Raw genomic sequence first — 26,250 nt, 5'->3', positions numbered from 1 at the left:
TTCGAGTTCCGCCAGGGGCGCCTCGCGGGCAGCTGCGGCGGGGAAACGGGCCGGGCGGCGAAGCACGGGCAGTCTCACCGCTCTTCCCTTATTTTGTATATTTTCGGGAAGGGGGGCGGGCTGGAGTCCAGCCTGCACTGGAGCCTGTGTCCTGGGACGCAGGATAAATGAATCTGTGAAAACGTGGAAACACCCGTGGAACAAGGGGGCCGGCAGGCAGCTGCCTGCACCGGCAGCTTCGAGGGGGGGTGTGGGGGTTTGCTTTTTCTAAAATAGGGGCCAGAAGACCCTAGATCCAGCACAACGAAGAAGAAATGCCCAACAAAACCAATTAAAATGTAGTTTATTGCTTGTTTTACCATAGCACCTTTAGGATTTTAAAAGTGTTAGACACACACACAATTAGAGAACTTTCAAAACCCAATTAACTTAGAGAACCTTTTTGACAAGAACTGCCCCATAACCACATCACACATAAACAGGCTACAAAGCAGATCAAAACCAAAAACAATGTTTAGTTTTGCCCCCCTAAGAACCGTTTACCGGAAAGAAGAGGGCACCAGAGAGCGCACGTGTGTTAGGGACTCACTTGAAGACCCGACTTCCCAGGAGAAGGCGCAGGCGAGTTTGATGAAGAAGTTGGGTATCTCTGGGTTCTCTTTAATTGGCTTAAGACCAAGTCAGTATTTCACATACACCCTGAACTCAGGTGGCACTCACAGTGAGACCCCAGCTGAAGCGCCACTGAGGTTAAACTGCAATCTTTCCTTTGAATTCAGTTGGGTTTGGCTCAGTCCTGGGGATATTGAGGATCAGGAAATCAGGGTGAGAAGAGTAAAGCAGCATCACACTCAGAAGAAAAGGCAAGGATCAGGGCCTATAAAAGAATCAAGCGGAAAAAAACCAAACCAACAAAATCGTTATTGCTGGTATAAAACTGTTTACAAACACTGTGGTTGTTCAGGAGATAATCTCTTGTAAGTGTAAGCATAGAGCCCAGGCACTTCAGTTATTTTCAGCTTCACACTTCTGGTGGGTGGACCCTCTCCCACCATCCTATCATCCAATGTATCAATACAATGTTCAGTAGTTAAAAAAAAAAAAAACAAACCACAAAAAGAAGCCACAAACAAAGAACGCTACATGATCTCCCCAACACAGAGACAGAATGGAAAAGGAAAAGAGCTCTTACAAACATCAACACGCTCAACAAATCGCAGACAGGTTTTAAGAGCTGAAACAACCAGGACCTCACAGGATGAAAAGGACCTCTTCCATCATCTGCAAAACCCTCTGGGTTTGGGGCACAGTTTATGGTGTAGTGCCAGCCTCCAACACCAAACCAGTACGGCAGATACCCTACAGATCAGACATATGCCACCATCATCTTACTGTCTCATGATGCAAGGAAAAGAGGAAAATTTCTCCTGACAGTCACACTGAAGTGCCAGCCTATTTTCAAAATAACATATGGCTTTGAAACTGCGCTCCTTTTGTGCTTAAATGCAGATGTGCAAGGAGAGCACTGTCCTCATGGAGAAGCACGAGCGTGGCTGGGGGAGCCCAGCAAGGCACTTTCTCCAAAAACATTGGCATAGGAAGACTTGAGGAACTGGACGTAGTTTTGCATGCTGCGGTTGGTGCTGTCCGACTGCTCCAACCGATCCTTTAAATCCTGTATGCGGCTTTCATACCGGCGCTCTGCCTACATGAAGAAGCACAAAACACAGGCTGAAAGACAGCAACGTTCATCCTATTCACATTAACCTTCAGCTGTTTCCCAAGAGTGCTGAGAACAACAAGAATTAGCACAGCTGTAGATGATATTACTATAGATGGTGCTATGATATTTATAATTTGTTCTGCTCATTTCCAACTCTATTCAACAACCTGCGGAGAAAACCAGGAGACAATGCAGCTAATCAGTTGGGCTTTTAAAACTGATTAGCTATAGTTATGGGGAATTAAACACACTCTTTTCTGAAAGGCAATTTGACCTGATCCATGTGCCAGCTCAATTCCAAGTAAAACTCAAGTAAACCAGCAGGTTAAATAGGACATTATGAAAGATTCCCCTTCTTTCTTCTAGAATAAGTCCCTTCCTCTAGAGGAGGAATAGCATTCTCTCTCAGATAACCAGGCACAGTCAACCAAGTTGAAATCTGTCCATGGTATCTGGTGCAAATCTCATTTGAACATAACAAAAAGTGATTTTCTTAAACACGTTAAGTTTAGAGCAAGTTCATTCAGATTATTGCTGTAAGTAATATGCAAATGAGAGTCCACACTCCCAGATCAGGGACGTAACAGACATGTCATGTCACACATCTGTCATTCAGGCACAGCTCTGCGTGACTTTTGCAGCATATCCATAGGACCTTGGTTTATGGACTCCATTTGCTGCCAGGACACCACCAGCACAGCAAGAGCATCCCTTGCAAATCACTCACATCATCTTTGCTCCGACGCAATTGGTTCAGCTCAGTTTTATTCCTACTTAGCTGGGTCTCCAAATCCAACATCTTGGACTGGACTGCCCTCTCTCTAGATGCTGCTCGCTCCCGAGTCTGTTCCACCTATGTGTACCAACAAAACAAATTTGTTAAAGGGTTGTCTACAGCAGAATGATTTTTCCCTACCCCATTGCCCACAAAAGCTCTATAAAGTTTAATTGGACACATCCTCATACATAAGCAGCAGCTCAGTTGTGTGCTTTCCTCTCTTCTGTTGCAAACTAGAGTGCAGAGTTCAGTTTTTGAATGGTTTAAGTGTTGACAAACAGTACCAGCACGTTTTATTATTTGTATTTCACTGAACATGATGACTGTAATGAATTTGGTCATAGGCTGAGGCAGTATTTCCAGCATTCTTGTTGTTCCCCTTTTACAGTCTGGGTAGGTTTTGGCAGAATTCCCAAACACAAGAAATTAATTACTTGTTTTTTGGCATCCTCGATGGCCATCTCCAGCTGACGTGCCAAGGAGCTGCATTCACGGGTCTTCTCCTCTAACCGCAGCTGACACTGGTGGATTGACTCCTCACGTTTTGCTATGACCTGAAGGAATTCTATGTTCTGGGTATTTGTTGTTTCTAGTTTTCTGCGTTAAGACAATAAGGAAAGGAAACCTATTCATTTTAAATGGAGTGTGATTCAGTGCCTTTTCATCAGGTCCTGAGTAGTATGGTAATAGATTCTATTCCCCCTTGAAGGGTGAGAGTCCCAGGAAACACTTCTTCATTTCTCAAACCAAAATGGCAAAAACCGAAGGACATACAGCATACCCACATACCTGCATTTTCCCAGACATTGTCACTAAAAGGAACTTATAAACAGGGGTAAAAATATGGTAATATGTCGTAATCTCAAAACTGCCAGCCTAGATTGGAGAAGGAGCTGGTTTATCTGCTAAGCCACCATCCTTTCTAACAACATTCACAACAGGTGCTGCAAAAACGTATAAATCTCTCTCCAGTGGACAGCTACTGCTTAGAGATCCTTGTGGAATAAGCAAACACACACAATCCTGGAGGCACGCAGGGGACTGGAACAAGACTGAAGCTGTTTCAATCCCCTGAGAAAACAATGGGAAGAGGATGGAAATGGAAGGTTAAGAGAGCCTAGTATTTCTAACCTTTCCAGCTCCTCCACCTTCAAGGTGAGCTGTTTTTTGTCCTCCTGGGCAGACTGATACCTCTCTCTTGTCATCTCCGTTTTGTCCCCCTGGAGCTCAATCTAAAAATTACAGTAATTACTTCACACAGTAGTCACTACCACACATGACCAACCACCTAAAATGTATGCAGCTCGCCAGAAGGAAACATGCTCAATTAGTAATTTCTGGAGAGTGCCAGAAAAGGAACAGTGGACAGAAAAGCAAAGCACTAAACATCCATTTTGCTGGTGCTTCCAGTTAATGTTTGCAATGGTATGAGAAAAATTCTTCCATATTGCAAACAAAAAGCCAGGTCCGCAAATGCTTGCATGCAGAGCAACCACCCATAAGCGCGGCAAAATGCACACATTAAAAGCAGCCACATGCATGACAGCAGCCCACAAAAGTGCTAAAGCCTGAAATACCAGGACGGTTTATAATTCCAAGCCCATCAGAGTAGAGCAGTAAGGCTGCAAGATCATCTGCTGTGTCCCGAGGCATGCTTGTAGAAGTCATGCCTGTCTGTAATTGTCCCACAGTACCTACACAATCCTCCCAGGGACACAAACATAGGGACTAGGAAAACAACCTGAAATCAGGGTGAGAAAACAAGGCTAGGACAGCACTAGCAGCAGAAAACCACAGGAGGGAAAGCTGACAAGGTGGTGAAAGTAACAAAAGTGAGTGCTGGCATTAGCAAGTGTTGGTCACCACTGCTATTCAAGTCTCAATAAGGTTCTGCACCAAGGGATGAGAAACCTTGCAAACAGTAAGGAATGCTACTAGCTAAGCCGCTAGCTTCTTGCACAAAGACATGGCACACACCTTTATTTTGCAGAGCACGTTTAATCTTTTCAAAAAGAGACGAGAACAGAGACGAAGTTTGAACCTTCCTGTGACTAGAAATTCATCTTGGCTTCAGGCTTTCAGACTGCAGTGTTGCACACACTTCCTTCCAGTTCCTTACCCGCTGACGGAGATCTGAAATCACTGCAGACAGGTCCATGGTCTTCTTCTCATAACTCTGAAGCTGGTCCTGACATTCTGCTAGCTTCATCTCCTTGATCTTTAGGATCTCAGGCAGCTTTTCCAGTTCAGCAAGCTGGCTCTGAAACTGCTTACGTGCCTGTAATCAAAGAAGAGAACATGAGGAACTTTTAAATGCTCATAAGGTCAAGACTAAAAAAATTTCTCAACTTCAATGAAGCTTTGTTAGTCTGCAACCACAATGACACTGTGGATATTTGGCCAGTGTTGGAGTTCAAAGCCAAAGGTCTTCTCCTACTCCAAAAGGCTTTATCTTAGGATTTGGCATTTCCTATGAATGCAGTGAGAATGAGTATTTTGGATCCTGGGCTTCAGTTTTACTAGAAGTACAAGCTGTTTTTTGAGGACTGCTGTTCCACATCAGACAATGGTGTAACCTACCTAGTCCCCTGTTCTAAACCACTATCTCTGCAACAAAGGAGACACTAAGCAATTTAAACACCTCTGAAGAATGCCATATAGTTAAAAAAAAGCTGCTAAACATTCAATAAATTTTGCAGAATGAACAAGTCCTGAGAAAAACTAATGGAAAAGGCAAACCCAAGATAAACCTTTATTTCCTCTTCACAGCCATTTTTCACTACATTCAGAACGTTAAGATCCATGAATGTTTGCAAGTCTTTAGAGGACTAGCTACCAGTTCAATCTCCTTGTTCATTTCATCCTTTAGTGCCTTGTTCTCTTTATCACGCTTCTCCAGTTTTGCTGCCACATCATCTGCTTCCATTCGGGTCTTCAACACCTGGATGTTCAAAAAAACCCCCACATACTTTATCTGTTATATATAGTTTTCAACAACTGTGCAGTGTTTTGGGGTAACTAAAACTGCTCAAGGATCAGCAACAAGTCTCCTGCCACCAACTCCCACCCCAGAACTATATTTGGAAGTTCACATTCTTCTGCCACCTGGGTAATTTGGGCTTCCCAGCGAATGTTCTCCCCTTTTGCCTTCTCTTCCTACTACCACAAAGTCCCCCCAGAAAAGCAGCCAAGTACTTGCTACACTAAAAGGCAGAAGAAAGCATTTCACTGTTTTCCTTTACCTTTTGAAAAGGAGCAGGGAAAAGTTATTAAATAATTAAAACTAGTCTGCAGTTTTCAATTAATCAAGACCTCTCTGCTGTGGGAGTCAGCTCTTCCTAATGACCAAGGTAGCAGCACACAGCGAGGAAGGCAAGCCTTCCACCTTTTGGCATACAGCACATGGCAGTCTGGATGCTGCCGTGCGAGGAAAAAGTCAGGCTAATAGAGACGAAAGGACCAAACCTGTATGAAACTGCAACATCCTCCAAGAGCAAACAAAGGGTTAAATCATTACAGAATAAGCCACAATAGCAACAGGAGAAAACATGTTTGTGCAAGGGCTGAAGGTTTTGATAAGACGCCTACCTGTGATTTGTAGGTTTCAATCAACCCTTCATAGTTCCTGACAGAGCTCTTGAGCTGCTGCACTTCCATCTGCGCTTGGTTCAGCTTTTCCTCCATCAGCACCATAGCAGCCTGGAAAAAGACATCTTCTGTTGAGTGCTTGGAAGTAACTGCCACGCTAGCTGTCTAACATGGTCTAGACTAAGAAAAAAGACCATTGTCAGTGTAAGTTGGCAAAACTTCCCAGACTTCAACGGATTGCCAAATTCACATCAGCAGAGCACAGAGGTTCGGGATGGATGTGCAATCTTTCCCTTTGCCTGAAGGAGCTGTGCTACTTGGATTAGAGCCACTCCTTATTTGCATCAATGCCTAGCTTTTCAAGAAGAAAATTCAGTAGGTCACCTATGAGATCACCAGAGGTAACAGATGAAAGAAGAAATATGCCAGCCATTTTTTTTATTCTGAAGATTACCATTCTGTCTGCACGAGCTACAGTTGTTTGTTCTCTGGCCAGCAGCATGAAGATGTAAGGACAAGCTGTAAGATCCCAGCTGGAAGAAACAGTACTTGGATTGGAGAGAACTTCTAGCCAAAATGTGGGAGAAACCTATTTCTCCTAGAATGTACACTTCCCTTCATGTCTCTTCCCAGCACACTTGCCCTATCATACTCAGGTTATGGTGAAAACTGGTTTGAAACTGAATGGGAGCAACGGGCACAACTCAACTCTGTCCTCAGAGGCCAAGCAAACTTGTTATAATTTCTCCTTTTTCTTCCCAGCATCTCAGCTTGAAAACCCTTGAATCGCTGACCTTTAGTCTTTCGTTCTCCATTTTGAGAGAAGTGGTCTCTGTAGTCTGTTGATGCAATTTTTCCACCAAAGTTTCTCTGTCCTTCCGCATGTTGTTCTCTAAGGTCGCGTGTTGTTCCAGGAAGTCTGCAGCTCGGCTGCCATACAGAAAGAAAATTAATCCTTGAGTGACAAGAAAGAATAAGACTCCTAACACTTGAAAATTAGCTTCAGAAACACAGCTTTTCCCTACCCTTTCATCTTCCTCCTCCAGTCATGTATGCACACCTATCTATTACACTACCACCACAATCTTCTTAGCCTCTTTGAAATTAACTTGAGTTGCTCCCCTGGAGCTCAAATGCATTGCCTCCAAGATACACAGCATAAAGAGATAACCTCTCTCTTTTCTCATACCTACCTATTTTTTCGTGCAGCAACAACTGCACTGCAGTGATATCAACACATTTATTTACCTTCACAACAAAACTGGCATGAACTACACTGCCTAGCTCTTCTGATCCCTGCCACTCAAGTTTCTCAAACAGGTCTCACAAGAAAAACCTTAATTCTCTCAAAGTGTTACAAAATGGCAACGGAACAGAATTTTAAGGATCAGCAAACTCTTTAAAAGTCTGCCTTTGCTGCGGCAAGTCAGCAGCACAGGCAATCCCTCTCTCTCTGAACTGCTCTAGCCCTTAGACAGTGCTGGTTTTGCTTGGATATTTTCAGACAATCCAATTAAATTATTTAATTTAATGCTATTATTAAATTAAATTAAACTAAACTATCCTTGAACTTAGAACACATCCCCACTCATGCTGGTTGCTTCAGACTAATTGTATCTTAACCTGTTCAGCGCAACAATTTCCTGTTGGAGGTCACTCTTGTCCTTTGCTACTTTGTTGTAGCGACTCCTCCACGACTCCAGAGTAGACAGCACCTCAGCAATGTAACTGTCCTATCAAACAAAAGAAATACACAAGAAAGAGCAAGAGTGACAAAAATGTCACTGGATATGGAATATGCAGACAACATGCCGATATGGGTAAGCATAATGTGTGAAGAGACTTCACTAAGACTTTTAAAATACCGAGGACAAGTAGTATTTATATTCTTCCTGAACCTTCAGACAGAGGTGTTCTCCAACACTACTGTCAGCCAACAGATATAACAGCAGCAAAAAAGAATCCTCTCTGAAGGCAGACGAACTATCAGAAATACAAAGCATGGCTAAGATTCTACTAGTGCCTCTGGTCCCCTGAATTCTAAAAACAAGGAAGAGGGGAAAAAAAAAAAAAAAAAAAAAAAGTAGCCTAAAATCCACGTTCCCTTCTGATTTGTCTAACTTTTCTAGTTTTTCTTTATATCCTTCAGTCATTTTTCAACAGGAAATTCCAGTATGCCTCTAAGACTTTGTACTTTTCTGCTCTGAATAGTTTCTCGATTAGCAACCAACTCCATTTAGAGATTTCAGCCCAAACCACAAGACTTTGTTTTATTGGCTTTTGACAACCCTCAGATGGTTCTAAAGAACCAGGTGAAAAATCAGATCTACTAGTTTAGTATGATCTAAGTTATTGCATGTCCTAAGTTAAGGACACACAGTGAATATAGTGACAGCTGAGAAAACTAGATTTGTTCTAAACTTAGCATAAATGGGTCAAGGCATCCAGTCAAAAACAAAACTCATTAGTTGAAAGCAGAGTCCCCAGGGCTGCTACCAGAATTCAAAGATTTAGATGCATGACCTGAAATGAGGTCTGTCCTCCTGTATTACCAGGTACCTTTTCTGCTAGCTGGACAGTCAGTTGCTGTGCATACTCTTTACTCCGCTCTGCCCACTCTTTCTGTGCATGGATGGTTTTCTTCAGGGCCTCTTTATCACAATCTGCCTTCTGCTTTAGTTTTTTCAGCTGTTCCATGATACGTTCCACCTCTGCCTTATGCTGAGCTTCACCGCGCTCCAGATTCTGCAGGGGGGGGAAAAAACACACCATACGGAATAATGCCCTTATACCTGCATACCCAAAACAGCAACTAATTTCCTAGAAATGGTGGAGACAGCTGGGCATAAACCCCCAACCTTCAGCCTGGAGGTACTTGCAATCTGCTTTCACCTGCACAACCCTGTCCTAATGCTGAAAGACATCAGCTTGACACGTCTTCCTTTCCTTCCAAGAGTCTTCCTTTCTTCTTTCATCAGCTGCTCTCTAGAATACCGATTTTCTCTCCTGACCAAGGTAAGTCCGGCCTACCAATCTTTAGATCTAACCGAGAACATTCTCCTTACTCAACTGATACGTTCACATATTATAACGTTGCTTTATGCAGCTATATATATACCTTGAATGAATTAGAGCTCCTCTAAACCATCAACACACATACATTCATCATAATATCGCATCAACAGATATGTTAAACATAAGACTTCGAACAAGATAAACCAGAGCAAATTTTCCCCATCGTTAATACTGTAGAAAGAATGCATGAGCGTGATCAAATACATGAACTCATAGCACAGCATTTTTCCCAGATTAAAAAACATTTCCCAAACTAAATTGTTCACAATCTGGCTTCGGTTTAGTCAAGCATCAAGACAGATTGTAAACAATTATGTAGTAATTAACTTAGGAAAAAACCCCAAACTAATTAATGCACCTGCACCTTAAAGCTATGATTTTGCTTCATGCAAGAAAGTGAAAAGATTTTTCTTTTCTTACTTCATTTGAAAAGCATGCTGTGCATTACTGGCGTAAACATCACTAGCCAATATTTCAGTTTACGGGACACTGTAGGAGGATAGCTGGTGAGCGCTACTTCCCCGTCAGTCAGTTCAGTTTCGAGAGTAAATGAAGAGGCAAACCCCCAGGACCACTGACAACATACCCGTGTCTGTACAGTCAGACGGTTGTTCTCCGCTTCTTTGTTTCGCAGCTGTGCTTGTAAATGGCCTCTCAGAGCCACCATAGATTTGGAGAGTTCCCACGCTGTCTTTGCCTGGTCCTAAATAAGAAGCAATAAGACACATGCCTTTTTCCCCCAGGAAGCTAATAGAAGGAATACTGCATAGTCGGTAATAGTCTCTGATTTCTTCACTGAATGATTATCTCTGGCCACCTCCACTTTCCCTTTGCAGCTCTCCTACTCCAGCAAAATGGAGAACAAAGAGTAGCCCTTTATTTTACATCAGATGTGAATGACTGGCCTGAAAGATTTGTTCTAGGGCAAAACATTCTTCAAATCTAATCTCTTCCCCTACATTCCCCTTTTACTTCCTAAACAGAGGAACAGACTGGAGTTTGACATCAGGAACCAACAGGGCCTTAAACAGGCAATTCAGTGATAAATCCAAGCAAAGAGAATACTACCTATTCATCCTTGTGACGGATGTCTCATTAGTAGAATATGGAATCCACAGCTGTGTGGGAATTGGCAGCTGTCTGTCTAGTTTTATAAGCAAGCCAGTCATCCGATCCCTTATAAAAATAATCATCTGCAAATACAAACTCATATTTTGGACTATCTGTGGTTCTACAGAACTGGATGGTGGAGCAGGGAGGGAAAAACAGAAAAAGGAAACTACCTTTTCTGCCTGTATCTGAATGATAAGATTGTCCACTACTTCTTCCTTCTCCTGAAGCCTCATCTGAAGTTGCTGGGAAAACAAACACCACTCAGAGGCAGATGTTAAGTAACAAACACGTTTAGGTTGGCAGGTGGAGGGAAAGAGGTGTAACTGCCTCCCTCCTGAGACCCTCTCATCCATGGCCCTCTGGTATCCACAGCAAGAGCATCCTTCAGCCCCAGAAAAACAGGCTGCACTCTCCTCAAGCAGAAAGCAGAAGAGATACACGTACATTCGTGTAACAGGGAATAGGATGCCCAGTCCAGAACAAGGATCTGAGAGGATGATACATCCACAGACAAAAAAGGGCACCACCTGTGTCTCACATCAAGTTTTATAAATTCTGGCAACATAATAACTATTCTTAGTTTACATTCAGTACCATAAGAAAAGGTAAGTGGAATCATTTGTGCTCAAACATAAGAACAGGCTTAAGCTCTCCTTTGTAGCTGAATACTGTAAATCCTTATGATGCTCGTATATGCAGGTCTCAGTTGTGCTATCCCCATTCTAAGCCCCCATGTTTCAAAAGCTATGAAAATCCATCCACTCTGAAATGTAGATTGTTAACCAAAGGAGCAATACAGTGGCTCTGACTACCACAAAAGCCAGAATATTTTTTATTGGTCTAAAAGGTGTTATTGTAAGACCTATGACTGAATACAAGACAAAGCAGAGCTTGTTATTTTCGTTTCTGCTTTATCGTTTTAAAGAGAGAGAGAGAGACATACTGCGATTTGCTTACCACTTTCTCTGCATCTGACTCGGCCAGCCTTTTCAGCAGTGCTCCTTGCTGCTCCAGCATCTTCTGAGCATCCTTCTACAAAAGGAGTGAGAAAACCTGTTAATTAAAATGTCAGTTTTATACAGATTCTTTAAATGGAACTGTGCAAACAAACTATTGCCTCCCACAGTTGCAGCAGCAATTCTTAGAAGATATCTGGAAGCATCAAATTTGCTAAATATTTCACAGATCATCACCTATCTCAGAAAGTTTTTCGACTTCTCAGTTAAAGATCATAATGAAAAGCACGATGGCAATTTAAGATCTTTCCAAACCTTCCCGCTACTCAGGGAAAGTAATTTGGAAGAACTCAGTCCTTCTATCCAGTCTCACCGGTAGCTGAAAAAACTGTTAGCATCAACCTGCTTTTGCCCAAATGGAATATTAACTACATGAAGAATAGCAATTTTATTCCTGTATTGCTCTTACAAGCAATATAGAATTGTTGTGTACAAGCAAGACAGAATTATTTACAATTTCTCCGTTATTGCTCTTAGAGCCTACAACAATTGTTCTGAATATCCTTAGGTACCTATTAGCTAGGGTCACATGTAGTTCTCAGACTTCAGCCAATGCAACCGTAGCAGTAACATTTCAGACTAGCATGATGAGCAGATACAGCTCTATCCAGATGAGAAAGAGCTGGCAGCACAGTAGTGTCTATACCTTTTAATACAGTCAAAGACTCGATGGTCTAACATCCTCACAGCAGAAAAGCCAGTCTTACTCTATGAACTAGGCAGGTATAAAAAAACCACAAACCATTGATCCTTTATGACACAGAGTCAAAACAGGGCTGGGAAAAAAAAGAATTAAAAGAATCTCAAATTCAAATTCCATTTCAGTCCACAGGACAACATAGCCTCCTGTAATCAGCTAAGTTCAACCACACAGCACTGCTCACCTCCTGGTTATGCTGCTCTCTGAGAAGTTCTTGTAGTCTCCGATTGGTTTCTTCAAAGGTGCTCAATTTCTGGAGCAGAAGCTCTTTTTGTCTTGTCAGTGTGTTAATGTCTGAGCTGCTCATGTGTTTCTCCTACAGGAGAAACAAAACAAACAAACAAAAAACATTGTTCACATTGAATTAATGTACGAAGCCGATACAAGCACAAGCAGTGCAACAGTCAGCTCCATGTGCGCAGGAGGTCACTGGATGCTGCAAGTGAATACTCCACTGTCAAACAAAACCAGCAAACGCCTTAAGCATGTTAAATCCCTCCACTCTTCCTTACATTTTTCTGGATCAGCAACTGTAACATCACATTTTTAAGACAGCCGTAGAACAGGACAATGTAGTAAAGGCAAGAACAGAAAAGGACAACACCTACAATGCTGAGTCTCCCAATTGTATTTTTCAGGGCATGGATCTGCCTGGCTGCTGCTGCTCCATCCCTTTCTGCCTCGCTCAGCTTGGACATCAAACACTCCTTCTCATGCTGCAAGTACTTTTTCTGTAGCCTGTAATGACAGTTCAGTCATCAGAGGAACAAGAAGCTTTGACAGCTGTACCAGCCACTATTGATATACAGTTTGTTAGGTTAAAACTCAAAAACCTTTGAATGAGAGCATAAATGCTCTAAACAAACACTACTCAAGCAATTTACCCTCTTTCAGTGCGGAGGCTGTTCTGACAGATGCCAGTAAATAGATACCAGGAGCTTGCTAGGACCACTGCTATGGAACAGGAACGTAAGAGGGGACAAATGGGGCTTATACTAAAGCCTATACACATCACTAAACAAAATGCAGTACTTCGCTTTTCCTAGGCTCTTCAGCCACACCAGAAATAAGACTCCAAACAGCTGAACATGAAACAGGAAAGCACATCAAGACATACATGGCAAAGTTTTTAGCCAGGGCTTGTAATCTCAGTAGTATTCACGAAGTTTTCTGAACAGGCAACACACAGTACTAACTTCCAAGTGATCTTTCCTAAGGAAAAAATAAATCTAACTTGCTTAAACCATTGGTGTTCCCCTGGGGACACAGACTTCCCTAATTCTTTACATACAAAGCAGATGCAAAAAGCCTTGGAGGCCTTCAGGGTCACTAAAAGAAAACAACAAACATGATTCAGTCCTCTCAGGGCTGGCACTCCTGTCTCAGTACGAATTTCGCAAAGGCAAAAAATTCTCTAGTTTTCAGCTCCATACGTATTTATTTGTTGGGCTACCAATATCATCACAATTCAAATGGCATCTCTTAACTTTCAAAATATTAATTGCAGAGCTAGGATGACCCTACAGTAGGCCACACAAGCCAGCTGCTCTCAAGAGTTTCTTCCATTCTAATAATCACGCCAGGGCCCTTCCCCACAGCTACAGCCATCTGAAGTTCTCCTTCCAGAAGGTGACAAAACCCATGAGAACGTCAGTTCTTCAGCAGCACTGCAACCCAGGGGACAAACTACAGCCTCAAACAGTGTTAGCAATAAAGGCAGCGGGTGTCCTGCAAGTACCACTACTTGCAGTAACAACGGAGAGCTGGAGCTTTCTTACACAGTCAGGTGTTTCTCTTCCCTTATGCGCTCAATATTGCGCCTGAGCAGCGTATTCTCATGTTCTGTTTCTACCAGCTCTTGTGTGACCTCATTCAGTTCTTCTTTCTGCTCCTCAAGAAGACGTTTTGCCATTCGTTGCTGTTCCTCCTTTTTCTGCAGCTTGGCCTGATGACAATATTTAAATAGAACTTAACATAAACCAGGTGTTTTTAAAGTGATACACAGAATCCACATCTCAAACCAGTGAACCAGCTACTCAACTGTACCAAACAACAAAAGGCTATTATTTTTTTTCATTGCTCTATTTTCTTTTTTTCTTTTTTTCTTTCCTGCCTAGATACTCCCAGGTTGTTCCTGCGCACAAAGGGCATGACTCCCTGGAAATACCTCCCATCCCACGAACACAGAGACACACAAGCGTCCTGGCTTTAAGTCACGTACCAGAAATTGTCATCAGCCACAAGCCATGTGACAGACCTCAAACATGGCAGGAAAGGACTTTTGGTAGCAGTTCACCCACAGGACATGGCTCCCGCTGCTCTGCTATAGCTTTGTGAGATTCAGGGAGCTGAGTGAAAACAACCTAAATAGTCCCTGGCATTCTGTTTCCATCTACCCATTTTGGATTACCCAGGAAGTTCCGTGGCATTAATTCCATTAAATTGTGTAGCATAAATAAAACTGAAAACAATGTAAGAAAACCTATTCTTGTTCACGACTTGAACTTCAAGTAGGTTTGAGTAAAATAATAACAATACAAGATTTGCTACCCTCAGTGTTAACTCAAAGTTAAAAATACAGTTTACCCGCACCACAATGTATCTTATGAAACCTGGGAACATCTCCTACCCATTTTTTTAAGTGATGTCAAGTACATAAGAGGCTATTTATCAAGAAAACACAACATCACTGGGTTGCACATTTTGAAACAGAATCAGAAGAAACAATCTTGTTAAGAAAGTGGATTCTTTGACAATAAAACATCAACATACTGTATTTTTCACCTTCTAGAATGACCAGTTTTCAGACTTTGGGCTTGGGCAGAAAACCGAAACACAGCAATACCTTATTAAATGGATAATGTTTTAAAATGTTTCATAGTAGGGTTTAGTGAATTTCTCACTAGGGTAGTTCAGCTCTTCTAAACAACTCAGACGGATTTTTATTTTTTAAGCAAGCTAGCAATGGCCTGGGTAGTCTTCCACTGCACCAAGACTTGACTCCAGCCTCCTCCTGCCAAACAATCAGCTACGAGCCCCGAGTCAGCAAGCCTTTACACTGTCTCCTCACCTCATTCTTCATCGTTCCCACCACATTAATCAGACTATCTATCTTCTCAGCATCTTCCTCATCTGTAGAGAGGTCACTCAGGCGCAACACTGACAGCATTTTTTCTGAATCTGGAGGCACAATTTCTAGGCGGTGAGTTGGTCCCTGGTAGAAAATAAAAGGCATCATTTATTTAGTATAAAGTTATAAATAGTATTCTAACCCTAACTCTGCCAAAAACAGAGACCAGGTCGCATCACTGCAATAAGCCTGATAAGGAAAAAAGCATTTGTAAACAGCTCTTTCATTTCCATCAGGGAAAGGTCAAGAATGCAGAAAGACTAGAACAGAAAAAGAAAAAAAAATACAATGGAAGTTCAATTCCCATCTAGGAAGAGCCAGGAATATAAAAAGTCAGAACTATCAACCCATGAGAAAGAAAGTATTACACAATGCTACACAAATGCTCCATGCTTCGGAAGAGACTAAGAACAGCAGCCCCTCGTGTGCCTCCAGATGAGGTCTTGAAGGGAACTAGCAAAAATTACAGCAAAGACATCTATCTGGCTTCTAGAGGTAGAAAGACATGACATAGCCATAGGCTGCTAATTAATTTCAAAATTTTCTGTATTAAAAAATGAAAAAGACTTACAGAAGACACTTAAAAGGGATGGTAGGTGACAGTAGCCTTCTTTCAGATCAGCCCAGCCCCCTCACTACACAACTGCTCTCTTCAACCTCAGGTAAACCTGGAATTTTGTTTTAAAGAGCAAAATCAGCCATACCTCCCACCTGCAGGTGGAATCCCGGACAGATGTTTTGCCTGGGGGCATCCAGGGAGCCTTAGTTTTCACCTGGGCAGCTTGGCACACATTTACAGTATCCCTTTTCTTTTTCTGTTTGTGCTTTTGCTAAAGAAAGAGAAAATAAAATAAATCACAACTTTTAAATAACCATTTACATTTTTTAGTGCTGAAAAACCAAATGAAAGATCATTCATACACAAGCAACACATTTACACATGATACACCAGATCAGGTGAGCCAGCAGCCCGCAGCAGGCTCCCACCCGGCAGACGGCAGGCTATTGCACGTCCAGCTGACGGCGCGGCCAGGTGCAGTACGTTCCCGTCTGTCACACAGCAGCTCTGCTCTGTCACTGGGGTACCCGCACTCGTGATGCCGTGAGAGCCTTACCCGGCTGGCTGGGGTGGGAGGCTGGGGCGAGGGGGAAGGAAGTCCCTTCTCTATGGAAACACAAAAAAATACCGCAATACAACCCATTCACGTGAAGAGGGAACAACCTGGGAGATCCCTTCTCCATTCCAGATTCATCTCAAAAGAGCAGCTATATCATTTGACAACAGCACGACCAGAGAAAAAAGAACGGTTCAGTGCAACTGATTACGAAAAGCCCCTGCAGCGTTTTCCCCACTTTGCAGTCAGCTAGCAGGTGCACACCTACTGTACTGAACTCAGGGTGCTCTAACTGCAGGAACAGTAGTAGTTTTGCACAGTTCTAGCCTTAGAGAAAATCAGATGTCCTAAACATTCCCTACAGGCAGTTAATTAATAGGAGTCATTGACTTCACTGTGAGGCCCTACTCCCTTGGTATTTGCTGTTAGCAACAAGCACAAACTTACAGAGGCCTTGGAACAGGATGTCTGCACGTAAGGAAGAATGAGCTAGCAACTTCCATCACCTTTGGAGAACAACTTTACGTAAACATCCAGCTACAAAAGAGGATGTGATATCGCTAGAAAATCAACTTCAGTATTGCCTTCTACCTGCTGTGGAGAAGGCTATGAAGAGATTCCCCTTGCTGCATAGCTCAGCAGACTGATAAGATGCTTAATGCCAGAGGTTGGTTTGAATCCAGACTTTTTCTAAGCACATTTATTCCAACACATTCAAGACGGTATCTGAAACACCTAGATACTACCTTTCCCCAAAGCTTTTCTATAAAAAGAGGGATGAAGCCGAAAGAAAAACTGTTCTCAGGACACAAATCCAGGAAATAAAGGGAAAAAAAAAATCTCCCAAACCGTATCACGTTGGAAGCAACACTCCTCACAGCCACACACTTGAACATGAAAAGTAACTATATATTCTACATCATACTTACATCATCTTAAACACAGAAATTGCATTACTGAAAAGTCACCACCGAATACGAACTCAAGTCCTACAGTTCTAATACAACAGTAAAACAGAGCTTGAAGATTTTGTGGTGCTTCTACGACTGTTCACCTTCTTCTTTGTAGCCACATGCTCCTACCTGGCATTTTGCAGGTGTGGCTTTCTGGGCCTTTTTAATATGGACATGGACAGGAGTGTTTTCATCCACATGGACGTGCAAAGGAGGAGATGAGGAACGGTTCTTCATGACTCTTCTCCCACAAATGGGAAAGGGCAATACAATGAAAGGAAACCTGCGAATAAGGAAACTGGAAATAACATTTCCCTCTGTGCCAGAGAGCAACAACAGCCAGCCTTGGTTAAAGTTTGAGCTTTCTTTCAGTGGCACCTGCCACTCTGAACTGCACACTGTTTTGCTGTAAAGCTAGGATTAATACAAGTAATTTATCTGCTTCTGGTATTTTCTACTTTCAACATGGTTACTGAAGACCAAATACAGTTGAATTGATAGCAGGTGTCTGTAAGACTCATTGGAGTTCGAAGTCTTAAGAGCAAGTGAGCAAATCAAGGGTTCCAGTAACCAACACAATCTGATTGTGAAGACAAATTTGAAAGGGGTGGGAGAAGAGGAGCATTAATTTAAGCGTTAAGAAAAATCAAGACCCATCGGATCCTTCCACCCCAGAAGGCTGAACCTGTAGACTCTTTCAGACATGCTTAACCTTAAGTGTCCTTTTTTTTTGTTTAACTTTTGAAGCTAAACAAATATTTAAAAGCTTTTGGATCGCAGCATTTCTTTAATCTTCAGAAAAAAGCATAACCTTAAGCAATACTGAACAACATGAAGAAGCCTAGAGATGCAAGGTTAGTCATCACCTTCGAGCTTGATGTTGAGTAATGGCATAAAGCAATTGCAAATCTTACAAAAATCCACCAGCAGCACTCCTCTCATTCTGGCAGAAAGGTTTTTGTCAGCCTTGGTAAAATTACTTACAGTTGTTCTAAAGCTTTTAGCTCTTCTGGACAGCGTGCTCTGTGCAGGGACTGAAGTCACTTTGTTGTTGTTGATGAGTGAAGGACAACTGATATAGAAACAATAATAAAATGACTATCAATAGGAAAAGGTGCCAATTTCTGAACATCCTTTCAATTTAAGGCAACGCATAGGCTCAAATACATCAAATGTATGAAACCAAACAACAAAAGCTGGTGTGTCCTGGCTTCCTCTGACAAGCTTGGGATGAGGGAAGGACCAAGACTGTAGATCCTTACATACCGATGATGAAAGCTGGTTTAACCAATGGAAATGTTTTGTACAATTACACAATGCCCTTAGTTACAAACCTTCAAATTCTAACTGCAAGTTTTAACCAGTTTCATGAGGAAGCAAGGTTTGAACAGTTCCAGAGTACCTGTACATCCCCTCCCAAACCACACACCCCCTCAAATTCTACCATCAACAACAAATTCTATACAGCTTGACAGAAACGTTGAAGTACTAGGTTTATACGGTTTTGCAGGCTGAAGAGATGCATCCAAATCAGCACTCATGCTGAAAGAGGAAATGCAGCACCGCACAGACCAGCGCTGCAGTGTGGTCACTGCCTGCCCAGCAGACCTGTGCATACTGGTTGGCCAACCCGTAGCACCCAAACTGGGAGCCAGCTGCAGCACCAGCAGCTTCTTGCCTGGTGGGACTTGGGGGGCTTGAAGAAATGCGAGCAAGGGAGGATGGCTGCTGGGGGTGGGGTGAAGTGACGCTACGAGGGTAGTGCCAGGCTTTGCTGGCTGACCTTGGGGGAACACCGCGTTTGCCGGGCGAGAACAAGCGTTACTGGCAGGGGGTGGCGCAGGATGCTGTGCGGTGCTGGGTCGCTCTGGCGCGGGGGTTCGGCTGTCAGCTCGCCAGGGCTCCGTGATAACCGGCTCTACACAGCCACCGGCACGGCTGCGCCTGCTCCCGAGCAGGGGATGTGTAAACCAAGCACACCCCGGTGTCACACCGGCTTGGCGGCAGTCGGGACAGTCGGCGGGGAAGGCCGAGCAGCACGTCCCGGGCTGGGAACGGGGAGAGCCGGCGGGGGGCTGCCCGGCTCCCGGCCGTGCACAGCTCCAGCACCGGCTGCTCCAGGCCGCCGCCTACGCCTCGTCCCGCTGAGAAAGGTTAAACTCGCCCAGGCCCAGGTGGGGGGGGCCAGGGCTGACCCGAGCCGTACGGAGCCCCGGAGCCACCGCGGCCGGGGCCCGGGCCGCTGCCCCCCGGCCTACCGGCACGGCTCGCTCCAGCAGCTCCCGGCGGCTCCGGCCTCCTGCGGCGGGCGGGCAGCGCCCCGGCCTGGGCCCGCCTTAGCGCTGGGCTACCCGGGCACCCCCGGCCCGCGCAGCCGCCCCGCCGTCTCCCGCCCTTTCCGTTAACGTGTTTAAAGCCGCCCGCCAGCGCGCGGTCCCCGTTCCCGGGGCCCGGCCCCCTCCCCGGGGACACCCCCGCCCCCCCTCACCGTGAAGGGCCGCGCGGGGCCCGCTGCCGCCTCAGGAGGCCGACGCCACCGGCGGGGAGGCGCTGCCACGGAGACCCGGCGGCCGGGCCGGGAGCTCCGCACTTCTGGGGCCGCGCGCCCGCCCGCCGCTCCCACTGGGCCGTTCAAACCCTGCGCGTCACCCGGCCGCCGCGCCACAAGGCCCCGCCCCTCAACAGGCCGCCGCTACGGCAACCGGCCGCTGATAGCGGGCGGCGGCGGGGCCCGGCCCGGCGCGTTTCGGACCCCGCTTAAGGCGCTGGGGCGCGGGAGGCCGGGCAGTCCCGTCCGCCACCGAGCGGCGCTCCCGGTTACCGCAAGGGGCTTCCCCCGGCGGCGCCCACCCAACCGCCCCCCACGCCTCTCACCGGCGCAGGCGGGCCCAGGCACCCGAAGTAACCTGCCCTCCCCCCGGGGAACAGAGCTCCCGTCAGTGACAGCAACGGGCACGTAACCCCTGTAGTAACCCCCGTAACCGCTGTGCCGCACGGCGGGCTCCCCGCAAGGCCTCGAGCAGGGGTAACAGCCCTGGCCCCCGGGAACCTCCGGTGCTCTCACAGAAGCACCCAGAGCACCTGGGGCTCGCAAACTGCTCTTAACCCTTCTTTTTCCAAAACAAGAACACACCAGTTTTTGGGGGTATTGCACAGAGATTTCATGAAAGATTCATCTTTCACACAACTGCTCTGCGTTAGTGATTTTGGGGTAGGGTGTGCTTCCTGGGCGTAACAGGCAAAGTAAGAACTCACAGATCTCACAAAGGGCACGGAAAAAAGCAAGCCTTTATCCTTGCAGACCGTACAGAATCAAGTACTGAAAGAACCGTTTACATGGAGAGAGTAAAAGCATACAATCTGCTGAGCGCAGCATCATTTCTGTCACAGGAAGGATGCCTTTCCCAGTACCGTGGATTCCTCCAGTTCCCTCGGCACTGGGTTTACAGGATTCTATCGCAGCAAAAATCGTCGCTTAAAAACTAGTATCCAGTCTCTCAGTCAGGAAAACACTTCAGATGACATGGATGAGTAGTGGAAGACAGCCTGAAGCAAAAGCTGCTCAGACCCACCATACCTGACATGGCTGCAACACTAGCCAAGAGCATATTGCTTTTACAGTAGCCTGCTCTGAGAATGGCTTGCACCTAAAAGAAGCCTATTTGCTGCCTTCTTCAGTTTGGAGCTTCTCCTTTCCAGCAGCATCCAAAATCCCTTCCTTTCACCCATCCCCATCCTCCTAAATACCATATTCAAACACACCCCCAGCTGGATCCCTTCTGCTCACTGCGACTTGATACTCTGAACAGGACATTCTCTGTGCCTGCATGCCCATCCATTAGGTGTGACCAGTCCGTTCAACTCTAAAAATAAATGCCATTCCTTCTGAAGTTTTTTTTTTACCATGCAAGTACTTCAGGAAGGCAGCTGCAGCTGGCATCAGACTTTAACTTCAGCTTTTCGAATGACTTCTTCCATGCGCTGGTACCAAGGCTGAATCTTGGTGTTAACCATCATGTCATCAAAGGCTTCCAGCCCTTCCATGACTCGGAGGACCCCGTACACTGCCTGTGCCAGATCAGACAAAGATTCGAACAACACTGAAAGAGTCAGCAGTGCAGAACAGCTCAGGGTGCCAGTAGATGTCTCAATAGCCTAGCCAATAAGGCTCTTTCCCTGTCCTGTCATCTATGCCACGACCGATTAGCAAGGAAGACTGAGTGGCAGAAAGGCAGTTAAGAATATGCATGTTTTTCCATGAAGAAACAGTAAGGAAAGATGAGGATCTACGCACAGTAATGGGGCAAAAGTTAATCCCACCTCTGCATCAAGCCCTGATGTGAAATGCTTCACTTGCATTCCAAGGAGAACTGCTGGTGCAGGGGATGAATCCTGCTCCACTGTGTACTGCTGCCTGCAATGGGAACGCCAGCAGCGCTGAACGTGCAGGCATGAGGCTTTATTCACCGGCAGTCACGAGCCAGAGCAGTGTCCTGGCTTGTGACCTGCTTCGATCATGCTTCCACATGATCAGTAACATCCACCTGCAGCCGATGGGAAGTGCAGGTTCCAGCAACAAACCTAGTCCTAAGTAACGTTAAGTTCCTTTCATGTGGGAATTGTATTACGGCACAAAGGACAATGACAATGGATCTCATGAACTCACCTTCTCTGCCTATATTTGTATTAACCATTTCACACAGAGAAGCAACTGGATTTTGTAATTTGTAATACACCTATGAACCAATGCAAGAATTAACCGCTTACCAGGTCAGCGAGGTTCGGCTGGTTTCCACCCATGAATAGACGATGTTTGCCAATAGCTTTTACCCACTCGTTAACTGCCTCGTACAAGTCTTCTCGGACATCATCTTGAAGGTGATGTCTGGATAAGAGAAGAACTAATTTGAAGACACTAGGTTTTTTATTTCTTTAACCTTCTTATGTCTCACCCTATGGGCTGGTCTTTGGCTGGGAATTAGGAAGGTACCTTGGAGTGAAGGGGGCAGTTAGTGCTTAAGTAGTGGGTGAGTAGAGGAGTTCAGTACCTCCAGTTACGGTAGTACAGCTGCTATCACATTCGATTAAGTGGTTTGGTTTAAAACTCTGAGGTTCTGCCCTTTGATATCTGGGGTTCACCGCTGAGGAGGCTAAGGAACAACTACTCTTGCGTACTCGGTGCTCGGTGGTACCAACCTTTTCTTCAGCCTCTTGCTAATGAAGAACATGGCAACAGCCCCCATGTACTTGGCAAAGAAACCTTCCACGGTGCCAAACTTCCCCTCACGGACAATGTAATCAAAAGATGCCAAAGCTTCTCTGGGGGTGCGGTAAACATTGGGGGAGATGAGGTGAACAAGCCAATCATCTGCCCATTTTCTCCACTTCATTTCTTCCCTGCAAGCATTCAAAAGGAAAACTTTTTGGTGAATGAGCTACAGGCTGCAGAGCTACAGGAGGCAGGCAGAATCACACCGGCATTAGCCAGAGGTTCTGCCAAGGACAGACATGTCAAAAACTCCTGCCCAGCCCTGTGCTCTGGTGACCTCTCTGAAATGCACTCAGTATCTTTATCTTTGGCAAGGCTCCTCCAACCTCAAACTGAAATTAAGACTAAGATAGAGCACTAGCTCCTCCTCCCAATAGGAGAAAGCTAAAGTAGAAAGGGGAAACAGCACTCCACAGCATTCCCCTGCGATGTAAAGGAAAGGCCAAGAAGGAAGGGGGAGGCAACTGAAGGCTAGCATGAGCACGATGGTGGTAACTAGGCTGTCTAACAGCACTGATTCAAATTATGTAAGAAACACAGCAAAACCACTGTAACTATTGAGGCTTTAAACACTAATGGGGGTGTGACAGGATTTGCCAGCACCAGTGGGATTTTTTTATCTGCATCATCCCTGAGTACATACAGAGGGGGCTGTGGCCCTACTTGGGGGGCTCAGAAACTTAAGAGCACTTACACTCTCACTTCCTTGACAGGATAGACTCGCTTTGTCTCCTTCTCATCCAGCATGAGCCAGTACTTATTACCATACTCAAATACCTCCTTGCCTTGCTCAGTCACAGTCTTCATAGGAGGATAAAATGACACAATCTCTTCTAAGCTATTCCTCCTGTAGACAGAAACACCGTTAGCACTGATCTGGCTGCTACACAAATGAGCAAGACCAGAAGACAGATTGAAAGATACATACTTTAAGATGTATTATTCTGAAAATAAGCACACAAAGTTCCAAATTCTGTTTGAAATAAGTTTTGAAAAGAGACTAGAACAACTACTTGCAAATAACTATTATTAGCGTACACACCTTTGTCTGTGTTGGAACAGAAATGTTTGCAGGCATGTAACTATATCATTCTCAAGTGCTCAAGTGGACCTAAAGGACAGGCCGCAGGCAGAGCAATTTCATTTAATTCTAGATGTTATAACTGGTTAATTGTAAGCTTAGTTCCAGGACTAACACTGCTCTGTGTTTAAGTAGGTTTTGTGCAGAGAATCTCACAGGTGAAACAGCATTTCTGAAAGGTAAAAGCTTTACTTGACTACACACACCCCACAACATATACAGCTACCATCCACATCATCCCAGCCAGGCTCAGGTCAACCGGCCCGAACGTCCAGAGCTTCAGAGACCAAGGTCAACAAGATACTTATGACCAACTCTGAGAGTCTTTCTACATCTCTAGTTTCCTAAGGCCATTCACACTCAACTCCTCTCCCATCACCCCGTTTTCTTACTTGGAAATGAGATAGGTCTTTATTGCGCTGATGATCACCGAAGAGTCATTCAATTGCTGAAAAACAGAAGTAAGCCAAACTTTTAAAAGAAGCTGGTGTAATTGAACAGGAAATTCTTCAAAACTTTCTCCCCTGCATGCTGAGGCTCCAAGTTAGTACTACAGTCCTCCTTCCCCACCATGCATTTTCACTGGAGCCCCTGCACATCTCAAGACATTCTGATCCCTTCTGTGGCTGCTGATAAGCATCACTTCAAATTTGTCTCTCATTCTGACAACAGAGGACCCGAGGGCTGGGTGCACATGCAATACTAGCGAGTTTTGGATTTAGGCTCTTGGCAGTGAAGAAGGAAAAGCAACACTAACATAAAAAAAAAAAAGCCAAGTTGAATCTTCAGTATTCTTGAGATCTCATTTTTTCCCCACAAGATATAAGCAGTTCCTGTTACCACTGGTACAAGTGATATGTCCTGTACAATGGCTGACGGAAGCTAGATAACCACTGCGTTTAAAATCAATACACAAAACAACACACCTTGCAAGACAGGCCAACAAAGACTCTAGTAAGGCCAAACAGAGAAAGTAATGAAGCAAGAAGCAAATCTTAGGCTCTTGAGAGAATAAAATATGATCTAAAAATTACAGTGCATGTGATAAATCAAAGACATGACAGAGACAAATGCCTGCAGACCACTGCCTGTGGGGAAATCAAGCTTTCAGAATAGTAAGACGTACCAGAGGGCTTCCAGCGTTGGCGAGCAGGATAGGCACCTTCCTGTAGGAAGAAAATTTGATCTCTTTCCTCATTATTGGGTTCACTTCCACAATTTCATAGGGCAGTCCATGGTAATCAAGAAAAGCTCGGACTTTGCTGCAGAATGGACACGTTTTATACTGGTAGAGAGTGAGCTGCAGGGTCCCTGCAGGCAGCTGGGGAAGAAGAGAGCAGAAGCGTCCATTTTCTACTAAGAATACAGATATTACCTTCCTTCCACCCTTATCCTTGCCATGAAATCACAGTCACTGGCATTCACAATTGACACCTGACCATCATAACATCTCGGCTAACAGACGCTTTCTTCAAATGGCCTCACAAATATTCACCTGCCGTTGGGACCAAACATCTGTTTTCCTAAATACCTATTTAATCTGCCGGAGCCAGGAAAAACAGAAGTTAAACCCCAATCTACCCCTCCTGAAGTAAATCCTAAAACTAAAGAAAAACACGGCCGTTCTTTAATCACCTTTAAATCAGAACTGAAACAGCCGTTTACATGCAACATGCACAGCCCTCAGCCCCCAGCAGTCTGTGAGGGGCCGAGGCGGGGGAGCTGCCGGGGCACACGCGTGTGCGCGGATCGCGGCCCCGGGAAACGGCGGGGCCGGGGGGACGGCAGCAGGGGCCGCTTTCCAGCCCCGCTGTGCCCGCGCCGGCGCTGGTCCCCGCCCGGAGCAGATGCAGCCACCCCGGGCCGCTGCCCAGCCGCCGTGTGCCGGGTACCCCGCGCCGGGGCACCGCGCTGCCCGACCGCCGAGCGAGCGCCCCGCACGGCCCCGGCCGCCGCCGCCTCCAGACCGGGGCGCCAGAGGCCGCCCGGCCCGGGAGAAACGCCCCGCGGCTCCGTCTCCTGGGGCTGCCGCCGCGCCCGGGCGAGGCGGGAGGGAGCGGGCGGCCCGCGGGCGGGGGCAGCCGCCTCAGGCGGCGAGCGGGGCCCGGCGGCGCGTTACCTCAGCGGCCGAGTGCTCCCGCAGCCGGTGCCGCGCCGCCATGTAGAGGCCGGCACCGCCGCCCAGCGCGAAGGCGGCGCCCAGCAGCAGGCGGCCTCCACCTGCCGCTCCCGCCGCGGCCCCGTAGGCGCGGCGCGGGGCCCGCAGCCGCCAGGGCGGCAGCAGCGCGGCGGCCCGCCAGGCCCTGCCGGCAGCGGCCATCTTCCCGGCAGGGCGCGCGCGGGGAGGGGAGGGGCTTGCAGCGGCCCCGCCCCGCCGGTGGCTGCGGCGCTGGCGCCGGGGTCAGCGAATCCCAGAGCGCCGGTTCCGTGGCCCCTGCCCGCGCGCGCCGCTCCGCGCCCGGAGCCGCCTTGTTCACCCGGGCACGGGCACGGCCGCTAATTACACTGGTGCTCAGTGATTACTGCAGCGCTCGGCCGCCCTCCTGGGGGCGCAGCGCGGCCCGGCCCCGCACGGCGGCAGGGCTGGCGGCGGTGCCAGGCGGGGACGCAGCCTCTTCGCCCCGATACCCCGTTAGTGATGGAGCCGTCGCGCCGGCCGGCTCCGGAGGCGCCGCCTGAATTAGTGCTCTAATTATAAGTTATTTTCAT

At 46.1% G+C, this 26,250-nt stretch overlaps 2 protein-coding genes across 13 annotated transcripts; both read right to left on the bottom strand.

Moving 5' to 3' along the window:
* Positions 1-326: 326 nt before the first annotated feature.
* On the bottom strand, positions 327-19,716 carry ODF2 (outer dense fiber of sperm tails 2). 12 transcript variants are annotated; one of them, XM_055720974.1, is made up of 21 exons: positions 19,680-19,716; positions 18,176-18,263; positions 17,321-17,474; positions 15,828-15,953; positions 15,064-15,207; positions 13,772-13,938; positions 12,602-12,731; positions 12,178-12,309; positions 11,235-11,309; positions 10,448-10,519; positions 9,751-9,867; positions 8,649-8,834; positions 7,713-7,822; positions 6,884-7,019; positions 6,090-6,200; positions 5,338-5,442; positions 4,621-4,779; positions 3,633-3,733; positions 2,936-3,098; positions 2,451-2,576; positions 327-1,705 (listed from the first exon to the last, which is right to left on the bottom strand). In XM_055720974.1, the coding sequence occupies exons 3-21, from the start codon at positions 17,426-17,428 to the stop codon at positions 1,532-1,534; spliced, it is 2,442 nt and encodes an 813-aa protein (XP_055576949.1). In that variant the 5' UTR covers positions 17,429-17,474; positions 18,176-18,263; positions 19,680-19,716; the 3' UTR covers positions 327-1,531. The 12 variants fall into 12 exon arrangements, 11 of the variants coding, with proteins under 11 accessions (XP_055576949.1, XP_055576950.1, XP_027658223.2 ...); XM_055720975.1 differs by lacking the exon at positions 19,680-19,716 and adding an exon at positions 19,450-19,576; XM_027802422.2 differs by lacking the exon at positions 19,680-19,716 and adding an exon at positions 18,975-19,362 and having other exon boundaries at positions 17,321-17,489.
* A 745-nt stretch (positions 19,717-20,461) lies between these two features.
* On the bottom strand, positions 20,462-25,882 carry PTGES2 (prostaglandin E synthase 2). Its single transcript, XM_055721049.1, has 7 exons — positions 25,661-25,882; positions 24,668-24,862; positions 23,934-23,989; positions 23,155-23,307; positions 22,388-22,588; positions 21,959-22,076; positions 20,462-21,259 (listed from the first exon to the last, which is right to left on the bottom strand). Exons 1-7 carry the CDS (start codon positions 25,859-25,861, stop codon positions 21,131-21,133), a joined length of 1,053 nt encoding a protein of 350 aa, XP_055577024.1. The 5' UTR covers positions 25,862-25,882; the 3' UTR covers positions 20,462-21,130.
* Positions 25,883-26,250: the final 368 nt, after the last annotated feature.

This window comes from Falco cherrug, chromosome 9 (assembly GCF_023634085.1).
Source record: "Falco cherrug isolate bFalChe1 chromosome 9, bFalChe1.pri, whole genome shotgun sequence".
Classification (NCBI taxonomy): Eukaryota; Metazoa; Chordata; class Aves; order Falconiformes; family Falconidae; genus Falco; species Falco cherrug.
Note: the sequence above shows the minus strand (reverse complement) of the source record. Positions and strands in the feature narration are given on the sequence as shown.

What these genes read in the sequence shown, in the direction of transcription:
- ODF2 (XM_055720974.1), bottom strand. Translation starts at nt 17,428, where the DNA reads ATGAAGAACCGTTCCTCATCTCCTCCTTTGCACGTCCATGTGGATGAA. An exon ending in ATTCCACCTGCAGGTGGGAG is followed by an intron (nt 15,208 to 15,827) that starts GTATGGCTGATT and finishes ATTTTCTACCAG; the next exon opens with GGACCAACTCACCGCCTAGA. An exon ending in GTCTGACTGTACAGACACGG is followed by an intron (nt 8,835 to 9,750) that starts GTATGTTGTCAG and finishes CCCCCCCTGCAG; the next exon opens with AATCTGGAGCGCGGTGAAGC.
- PTGES2 (XM_055721049.1), bottom strand. Translation starts at nt 25,861, where the DNA reads ATGGCCGCTGCCGGCAGGGCCTGGCGGGCCGCCGCGCTGCTGCCGCCC. An exon ending in CCAACGCTGGAAGCCCTCTG is followed by an intron (nt 23,990 to 24,667) that starts GTACGTCTTACT and finishes TCTGTTTTTCAG; the next exon opens with CAATTGAATGACTCTTCGGT. An exon ending in AGCAAGAGGCTGAAGAAAAG is followed by an intron (nt 22,077 to 22,387) that starts GTTGGTACCACC and finishes TCTCTTATCCAG; the next exon opens with ACATCACCTTCAAGATGATG.